This window comes from Strongylocentrotus purpuratus, unplaced genomic scaffold (genome assembly GCF_000002235.5).
Source record: "Strongylocentrotus purpuratus isolate Spur 01 unplaced genomic scaffold, Spur_5.0 spur5_contig_853, whole genome shotgun sequence".
Classification (NCBI taxonomy): Eukaryota; Metazoa; Echinodermata; class Echinoidea; order Camarodonta; family Strongylocentrotidae; genus Strongylocentrotus; species Strongylocentrotus purpuratus.
The window spans coordinates 1,024,583-1,035,000 of NW_022145561.1; the positions used below are offsets into that span (position 1 = coordinate 1,024,583).

The window sequence follows — 10,418 nt, forward strand, 5'->3', positions numbered from 1 at the left end:
CTATTAAGCCCAATCAGCTGGTCCATGTATTGCTATTATTAATCAATTAATTAATTAACGGTCACCACATTTTTTTGAAAGTGGAGCTGAATCGGTATGATCGTATTGGCTAAATTTTTACACATTTTGGGTTCTAAAATTACCTTTATAGCAATTTTAGGTCCCAAAAGGGCACTAGAAATATCATAAGTAAAAATAAGAGCAATAAGCATGCACTTTGAAGGCATTTGCGGTCTGAAAACAAAACTCAACTTTCCCTTTAATTGTTCACTTTATTACTGCTGCCTGTCGTTTAATCATGATGCATGCCTGTGGTATAATGTGTTATAATTTCATGCCGATATAACAGTTCGTAATAAGCACATGATACAAAACAATGACCCCCAAATATCCACAGATCTTTAAAGGGACTTAGTAAAATTGTTCAGGTGAGAGATAGTGGTGCTAAGGTAGTGACTTCAATGCTAGATAGTCAATTATATTAAAGATAATCTGAAAGTTTGAGTGAAAACGGGCCATTATTAACGATACAAATTGGGAAAAACCAATCTGATCGATTCCTTAATTCTCCCAACTATAATATTACAATTTAATTACTCTACATTACTCTACATACCATTCCAGACAAATTAAGTGTGTTATGTCTTTTTTTCATGGAAAAAACGGTTGGGAAAATTCAAAAACGGTTGGGATAATTAACTGTTGATCAATGTTAGAGGGTGCCTCACATCGACGCCTTCAAAGAAAACCATAGATATCTTTGTGGTTTGAGAATTGTTCAGGATTTTTCGCATGTCAGAGGGTTAGTACAGTAGAAGGAATATAATAAGTAACCTATTTGTATACAATTTCTTTTCTTCATCAACCTTCAACAATGTTACCGAGTCACTTTAAATCCAGGGCCCCATTTCACAAAACTTGACATGAGTGACAAATGACAGTTTTTGTTATAAGCTAGTAAAATCTTTGCTTCTGATTGGTTATCAGCAGATTTGTCACTAATTTTTGTCATTTGACATTGAAAAAAAGCATTGTGAAACGGGTCCCTAGATAAAATCCACTTTGTTCGTTTTAGAATAATCACTCCCAAAGTCACGAAGGTGATTATTTTATGAATACATTTTGTTTGCCCTGTTGAGAAGAATATTTTCACCTGTGTTCCACAAGACAGTGCATAAGGAATACGGATTAAATAACTTTCATGAGCACGTATCCAGTATTCGTCTACGTAGGATTTTACAATTGTGTATAATTTCTTTAAAATTGACCTTTATTTGCCCATGTTGTCTATACCTTCATTTAATAATAATCCTCCGTATTAAACATCACAATAATAATTACACCACTCCCGTAAACAAATAAAAAAATGTCAGAAATTCAACAGTCCATTCCTTCCTCTTAAAGGTACTATGTCCCTTTTGCAGCCAACCTCAAATTCTGTAGAACTTTACAGGAATTATAAATACATGTCATGTATGTCCTATCTGTGAAATTTAAACGTTAGCAGTGTCCTAATATTAAAATTATGCAAGGAAACCCGTTTAATTGCTAGATTTCACTGTCAGACACTATTGAGTGACTGACTGGCTTTTTTTTCTTCTTACATACATAAAATGAGCCGTAAAGAGTACATGAGCATTTGTCTCAGTACATCAATAACCCACTTCGTGTGATGGCCAAAATTAAACTGATTGAATCTTTGCGCAGCATAAAACGTATGACCATGCGGTACAATGGTCTGAAAATCAAGACTATTACTTATTGACTCTATAGCTCCGAAGTCGATTTGACAACTAATAGTCGTTATTTTCCCACTTGAAGACATTTTCAAGCTCAACCTTTTTTAGGGAAGTTCTAAATTAATATTATCTTTCAAATGCCGTTGGAATTTAACAATTTCATTTTTGGGGCCTGCAAATGGGACATAGTACCTTTAAAGGAGGGTTGTTGTTGTCATTCAATTTTCGAATTTGTCCTCAAACACTTAGTACATGTGCTCTTGAAATATAAGTAATTGGGTCTTATTTATCGAGGGTATATACTTCGGTATTTTCTGCTGCTCCTACGGGCCCTGTAGTTATTATTATCATCAATTTTATGATTGGCACCTTCATGGCTTTTTTTTTTGCCTGCTTAAAAAACGTAATTGCCCCACAGTTAAAAAAACAAAACATTAAGATGAACATGAGTAATACGATCGTGTCTATCACTAATAGGCCGATCAGAAATGATCAAAGTTCTGTTGGAATTCGGCCCCCGCCTGTTTTACCCGAGGTGAACGTCTACATCGCCATGCAGGGCGTGGTGACGATGGTGGGATCGGGATCGGTAAGGGGCTCAGTCTCCCTGGCGATGTCGATGGCGAGTAACCAGACGCGGACGACGGCGAAACCGAACTTGAAGAGTGATTACCATCAGGCGGGGAGTTTATGTAGAGGTTCGGGTTGGAGCTCGATAACGGGCTCAACTGAACCGGACTAAGAAGGCGAGATGGGAAGGTGTGCTGGTGGAAGTCGAAGGCCTGGTTGATGGTCGGGTTGGAGGAGGACGGGCGGAGGGGGTGTAAGTTCAGGTCGTAACTGGGACGTAGCGAGCGCTGGTTGACAACGGGACACGCGGCGAAGGGCGAGAAGGCGGGCGGTAGGGTCTCTGCCGACATCACTGATGACGGAGACAGTGTCGGATCACAAGACATGTACGGGGAGCGGTTCGGAGAAACATGAAGCGAGCTTGGCTCCCTTTTCACCGACTTCATTGAAGCACTGTGTTGAGTCGATTCCAATTGAACGAGATTTAACGGAGAGAGCGTCTCTCGTTTCGATGGCCGGTTCATATTAGTTTTCGTTCTCGCTACGGTGGAGGAACTGAGCGGAATTATGTCAATTATATCACTCTCACTACCTGTATTCGGCCAATACGTCACCAGTGATTTACCCTGCTTCTGGCGCATAAACGAAGTCGAGCATGAACTACCGCACGACGTCCCCGGAGTTCTGTTCGAGCAGATCTCGTAGCACGACCTCGACAATGGTGCGTCTTTCTTCATCTCTGACCAGGGAATTGCTGACAACGATCGCGAGCTCCCTGTCTCGATGGTTGGAAGACCGAGCCTTGTGCTCGGGGGTTGCTTTTCATCATCTGACAGCGTCATGCTTTTAAAATACCTATTCAAGATATAATTCTCATCTGATGAGTCCGATTCAGATTTGCATTTATATCTCTCGCTTGTATCAGAACCTGAGCTGTTCTCACCGCTGCCGGAATCAATTCGTCGTGATTTCTTCATTCGTCCAAGATCTGGCATTCCAATACCCTGCATTCTATCTCCAACCACCGTACCTACATCCAGATTGACACGGTCAACTACGGGCTCATTGTCAGGAGCAGAGTTGCACACCTGGATATAACGTCGCTCCGATTTTGGCGAAGGGCACTTATACTGTGACTTCTCCAGCGGTGCATTTCCCACGGCGCCTCGCTCTGTCACAACTTGTACGACCACCCTTTCATTTGGTGGTTCCTTCCTTGTTTCCTCCTGACTCCCTTTACGATTCTTAAAGATGATATCATGGAGACTTATCCGTCGCTTCTTCAAATATTTAGCCATCTCCGACATTATGGCAAACTATTCTCCTTACACTTGAAAACGGAAAACAAAATCAGAGTGTAATGACTTACTCGCGTAGAGAAACAACAGGCAAACACACAAGCAGACGTTGTGCTGTCAACAAATCTATTTCAGCAGTAGATTTAAAGTGTGGATAATTATCCTTAATCACTGACTACGTATACAAGACGCTGTTCGCGAGCTTGGATGAAGTTCGCATTATGACTTTGTTGTGGTGAAAAGGAACGAACAAGTGATGCGCGCGTCTTTTATACAATCAGGCGTGATGAGGAGACACTGCACCGGGCGGGAAGACAGCAGGCACTCTGGCAACAACATCCATTATTTTCCTGCGTCACTAGAGATGAGACGTTTCTCCATCGCCCTAATTTTTCGCAATATCCAGTTATTCTTTGAAGTTTAAATGAAAATCTCTTGAGTCTGTGGAGAAGGGGAATGAGATGGGACAGGGGAGAGAAGATAGAACATTATAAAACACTTTCATCAAACGTGCAACCGATCTAATTCATTCATGAAATGAGCATACCTATTTTCTCAAGAGAATATAAAACATTTTTGCCTCATTTAATTATCCAAAGCCGAAGATCCTAATGAGCATCTTTGGTCAAGTATTTTAAGGCTTCATCGAATATATAATTAGTATAGTACAAAATGATCGAAGTAGAGAGAGAGAGAGAGACGGACAGACTGAGGAACAAATACAAAACGACAGACGACATCTGATATAGAAATAGAAATAGAGAGAGAGAGAGAGAGAGAGAGAGAGAGAGATGAGGGGAACACAGGATAAATTGATCAGACAACCAATTATTATTTAACGTCCGGTTGCACCGTTCATACTGCTTGAACAACATTAGCTTTCTTATGATTATATTTGTAAAGAGTTGTGGTAACAGGAATAGAAACATGAAAAGGCTTCTTCTTCATTTATATATTTAGATTATCATTACCTTTCATGTCCGTACGTTTCCTATTATACTTTTGTCTATTTATCATGTATTTCATCTTTTGCACAGGCTGCGCCTTGAGCATTTGATTGTCAAGTGAGTTTGGCGCCATACAAATCTTATTTATTATAATTATTATTAAGAATGCATAAACGTACAAAAGTCTTCTTATTTAATTTTACGAGAGTGCATCGTATGTCATAAAAAGACTAATTTCGTAGCGGAATTAAGAGCTTTAATACGTATTGTGGCGGGGTTATCCAAAGTGACGTACGTAACGTGTGTCCACCCACTATTAATGGCGTAGGCTGGGGGGGGGGGCGGACTGGACTTTTTAAGTGGATGAATACAAATTTATCAGTCCATCTTATGAGGGCAGTCCTTCCTAATCATGGCTTAGGTCAGTTAGGCAGTGGATGAATGATAACTTTCTGAAGTTGATGAAGATAAAACTGATTAAATGTTGATTGGATCTGCCAGGCAGAGTACATTTTCCGCACGAAAAGATCATCATTTGCAATTCAGAAATAAAAATAATGTGTTAATTAGGCTCGTAATCTTGAAGTTTTGTTTGGTGCTGGAATGACCATGAAGTGTCAGATTTCAAATGGTGCTAGTTCAGCATCAGTCCTTATTCACAATATCATTGGAGGATCAGAAAAATATCTGAATCAGAAAGCCACTGAGCAGATTGTTCCATCTTTTATTACATATCGTTTGGATTTGTGTAAAAATCAAATAGCCCGCCTGCTTCGAGTTCAGAAAATAGCAGCTCGGCTCGTCACTCTCCGCAGTAGATCAGACAGTATTTCAGATATATTTAAACCTCTCCATTAGTTATGAGTAAAAAAAAAAAAATAAATAAATAAATAAATAAATCATGTAGAAGCTGTTACTCATTGCTTTTGAAACCGCACTCCCACAACGGAACTTACGTTCAATTAGCATCGTTTAGCCATTCATGAATGAACCTGCATTCAATCAGCAGATTATGTACGAGATTTATTGTATTATTACCAACGCTCCTTCTCTCCCCTTTCCTTTTCTTCTCTGCAAGTCAGTCTTTTCTATTTGTATTTGTTATTGTTGCTGTATTTAAGTTGAGGGCTGCGGGCACGTCAAGCTAATTTGCTTATTTCTGTAGCCCTCCTGCATCTAATGTATGTTAATTATGCATTCAATATATTTGTTTAAATTCGTTTATTATCTGTATAAAATTATATACACTTAAGATATTATATCAAACCATATTATGTTCATGAAAATGTATGATGAAAAAAGATAAAAGATGCAGAAACCAATAATTAAAATCAAATCAAATCAAATCAAATTCACAACTCCAGTTGTGTACACTAAAAAACAATGATATATGGGGAGACAGGGCTTTTGCTAACATTGCACCCAAATTATGGAACACTTTACCATTACAAATAAGACACCATCATCAATTTACATATTCAAGAAGAAACTTAAGCACCATTTGTTTACGTTGTAATATTATGTAATTATGTTGATTTTGTACAGAGCGCTCTGAGCAATCTTTTGAATGGATATGTGCGCTTTTGACATTACTATTATTATTATTATTATAGAGCGGAAGACAATCTAGTCAAATTATGTTCACGTTAATTGCCTCTTGTCCCAATTTCTTGTTATCTCCCTTTCTATTTTCTAATTCTAAATCATTCTTGAATGGGAGGGACACATTGCCACCCCCCCCCTCCCTCGACATTTCTCCCGCGCCCCCTTTATCTCATTTGCTTACCATACAAATGCATTTAAGGCACAACTATTCAATTATGACTGAATTGCCTTAAAACCCATTCAAATAACAAATGCTATTAATGGCGTAGTATTTCTCAACCGAGGTTAATAATTACGTAATTCACAAATCGTCTGTGTACATCAACGTTGTGACGTCAGAGAGGAGACCTTACGTGTTGGATCAAAGCCGAGTTCCCGCGGGAAATCATATCTACTCGCCCTTCATTTCGTAGCGAGCACGTATTCAAGATATGAAGATTTAGCGTTGATGGCATCAACTAAATACAGGTTTTTAGTGTCACTGATTTTTTTTTTTTTGTATTTGTCATTGAAAAAAGCTTTGTGAAACGCCCTACAGATATAGTGAATGAGTCCCAGAGAAAGAGAGAGTGAGAGAGAGAGAGAGGGGGGAAATTGATTGGACCTCTTCCTGTATCTTTTCCCCTAATATAGCCTGCACTGGTATCATTATTATCATATTTCTTGTGATCATTTCCATATAGAAATATGTTTCTATAATGTTAACTAGGTTTAAAAAAAGATTACTGATCAATTTAAAAGTGTATGAACAAAACTGAATATGACATTTAGAAATTGGTGAGAAAATATTTAACTATTTAAATGTTATAACTGAATAGTTACAGAATGTATAACGATTATTCGATATTAGTTGTTTAGTTTAATAATTAGAATCAGTAATTAATATGAAGATTGCTAAAAGTATATTTATATAAATATATTTCTTATACCTTTGTATGTATTTATAATTTGTAAATTGAATTGTATGAGTCTCCGGACTTTTTATTCAGCATGTTTTTATTCACAATAAACCAGAATTGAAGGAAAACAAATCCCCATTCAGTATGAATGATGCCCCAAGGCCCCTTCCCCCTAGTGAATGATGCCCCAAGGCCCCAAGTGAATGATGCCCCCAGGCCCCTTCCCCCTAGTGAATGATGCCCCAAGGCCCCCTAGTGAATGATGCCCCCTCCCCCTAGTGAATGATGCCCCCAAGCCCCTCCCCTAATGAATGTAGCCCCAGGCCCCCTTCCCCCTAGTGAATGATGCCCCAGGCCCCCCTCCTAGTGAATGATGCCTCCAGGCCCCCTCCCCCTAGTGAATGATGCCCCAGGCCCCCGCCCCCTAGTGAATGATGCCCCCAGGACCCCCTAGCGAATGATGTCTCCAGGCCCCCCCTGGTGAATAAACCCACCCTACCCTCTTATGCAGTCATAGATAATCGTTAAACCACAACAATCAATCGATTGATTGATGATTGATTTTTATTCGACAAGATTCCAACATACAACAATCTACAATAATAACAGATACAAATTAAGTCAGCTTGAACAGGATAACCCACGAAAGCTCGAGAGCTTATTTCCAGTGGGGTCCCCTAAAGACATGTACACAATAAAATAAGTTCAAATAGTAATAATTACAGACAGATGGGGGGAATTATTAAAGATAATAATAATAACAACAGTAAACTGATGATAGAAATGAAAATAAGTACAAGAAGAAAAAGAAGAAGGAGAAGAAGAAAAAGAGGAGGAGGAGGAGGACGGGGAGGAGGAGGAGGAGGAGGAGGAGAAGGAGGAGGAGGACGAGGACGAGGAGGAGGAGGAGGAGGACGAGGAGGAGGACGAGGAGGAGGAGGAGGAGGAGGAGGAGGAGGAGGAGGAGGACGAGGAGGAGGAGGAGGAGGAGGAGGAGGAGAAGGAGGAGGACGACGAGGAGGATGAGGAGGAGGAGGAGGGGAGGAGGAGGAAGAGGAGGAGGAGGACGACGAGGACGAGGAGGAGGAGGAGGACGACGAGGACGAGAAGGACGAGGAAGACGAGGAGGACGAGGAGGACGAGGAGGAGAAGGAGGAGGAGGACGACGAGGAGAACGAGGAGGAGGACGAGGAGGGGGAGGAGGAGGAGGAGGAGGAGGACGAGGAGGAGGAGGAGGACGAGGACGAGGACGACGAGGAGGAGGACGAGGACGACGAGGACGACGAGGAGGAGGAGGAGGAGAAGGAAGAAGAGGAGGAAAATAATGATGAATTTGTAGAATATCTATATTAAACGTACAAAAACATAAGTATATACAAAATGAAAAAGTATGAGCTGGCAGAAGAATACAGATTTTAATCATATAACATTTCATTCACTTCTCTTCTCTGACTCTCAAGTATTAGGTATTCCTTTTAAAATGAGCATATAGTTTTCTATATCCTTTATACCATTGGGAAGGGAATTCCAGTGTTTATGGCATTGTAATAAAACGAATTTCCAATACTACCTATCTTTCTGGTAAGTTAAAGTTGAATTGACTATTTCTTGTATTTTAACCATGTTAGTCAGTAACAAGATCGAAGTTGGATCGAATATAATGATTCGACCTATAGTATGATTTATTTTATGCACGTGATGCAATACGAATTGTTTTGATCTTTGGTCGACTTCAAGAAAACCAGCTTTAGAAAGTTCGCTGTAGCCAAGATGAGTTCTTGGACCAGAACAGTTGATAAATCTCACTATTTTGTTCTGTATAATCTTCAACTTCTTTTGATCTGACTTGTTTATGTCACTTTACCATGGAGGGTTAGCATAGTCAAATCAACAAATTTGAATAAGAGCAAAAAAGAGTATACGTCTTGCTTTTAAATCCATACAACTTCGATATCTGTACACAAATTTCAGAGGAGAATTAGCTTTTTTGCAACTGATTCTACTAAAGATAAATATGAAATTGTGCTAGCCAACTCAATACCTAAATACTTCACAGATTCTTTTCTCATTGGTACATGTACGTATACCGTTAGTGATGTTGAAAGCACTTGACAAAAATGTAATTACATGGGAATATGGTCATCTTGGGAACATCTGGATGGAAATGACACAATTAGACTTTACTATTTAAAAAAAAAAAATTTGTTTTGTAAAATATAATTCTGTAATTCTTTTCATAAGTATCTTTTCCTCCTATATACCCTCTCTCTTTCTCTCTCTCTCTCTCTCTCTCTCTCGCTCTTCCTCTATCTCTCTCCATCCCCCTCTCTCTCTCTCTCTCTGCTTCTTACGTCATTCCTATACCCTATATTTTCACGAATTCTAGTTTTCATTAAAATCCTATACATACTGTATAATTGCCACATTTTATGAACTAACTTATTATTGATACTATTGTATAATAAGTCAATTTATATGCATTGACTTATTACTTATAGATTTTATGCCTTATCTGTAAAATAATGTTAATGAATGTACATACATAAATGTTCAGTTTAGCTCAGTTACAAGTTCGTGTATCTATTTTTTCCTCTAAAGTATACCAACAGTGTACGTGGGAGATATGTATTTCACATTAACATTTATAAATATAGAGCTGATCATATTATTAGCCTATATTATATTGCAAGAAAATGAAATATAAGAACGTAATGGGAAGCCTGAGCTTGCCTTATGGAATAAATTGACTTTGTTTAACCGTGATTTGAAATTAAAGTAAAAGGGATCGTTTTCAGTTTCAATTTACGAAGAGTAACAAATCAGACATGACGGCAGACCTGCCAACCCTGGAGTTCAAAAACTGTATTTTTTTTTAATCCCAAAAGTTGTATTTTACTGACCAAAGTTGTATTCTTAAAACAAAAAAGAACTGAATTTATGAGTAAAAGGACCAAAATATATTACCTATTCTTTGTTTGAGGGCTTTGTTTTTTCCTTGTCAGGGGATTTATTATTTCTCAGTAAAAAGGGTTCCAAGAAATTAATCAACCCTTCATATAACTTCTTTTTTTTTGGTCACAGAATGATGTCACAGTTTCTTTAATTTTACGTTGCCCCACCCCCTCGTTCAGATAATCCCATATCCATCAGCCAAGTATAATGAACCTTTCAATTATACGACTGCATGAGCAGGTGGCTTTGGGTGGAGAAATCCCGCCATCAAACCATTTTGTTTCCCTTTCTGTGATTTAGACCTGACATACTGTTTTCCCTTATCAAAAATGTATTTGTGAAGCTGTTTCTATTCATACTGTTTGGCCGTATATCGTTTATTGAAAAAGATTAGCTAATGTCATTTTT

General features: G+C 38.7%; 1 protein-coding gene across 1 annotated transcript in view; it reads right to left on the bottom strand.

The window, feature by feature from the left end:
• Positions 1–2,109: 2,109 nt before the first annotated feature.
• LOC115928518 overlaps positions 2,110–10,418 on the bottom strand; it is an 11,115-nt gene continuing 2,806 nt past the window's right edge. Inside the window, exon 2 of the mRNA XM_030995801.1 lies at positions 2,110–4,048. Coding sequence (XP_030851661.1) covers positions 2,222–3,616 — 1,395 coding nt within the window. The 5' untranslated portion in view covers positions 3,617–4,048 and the 3' untranslated portion in view covers positions 2,110–2,221. The remainder of the gene's footprint in view (positions 4,049–10,418) is intronic.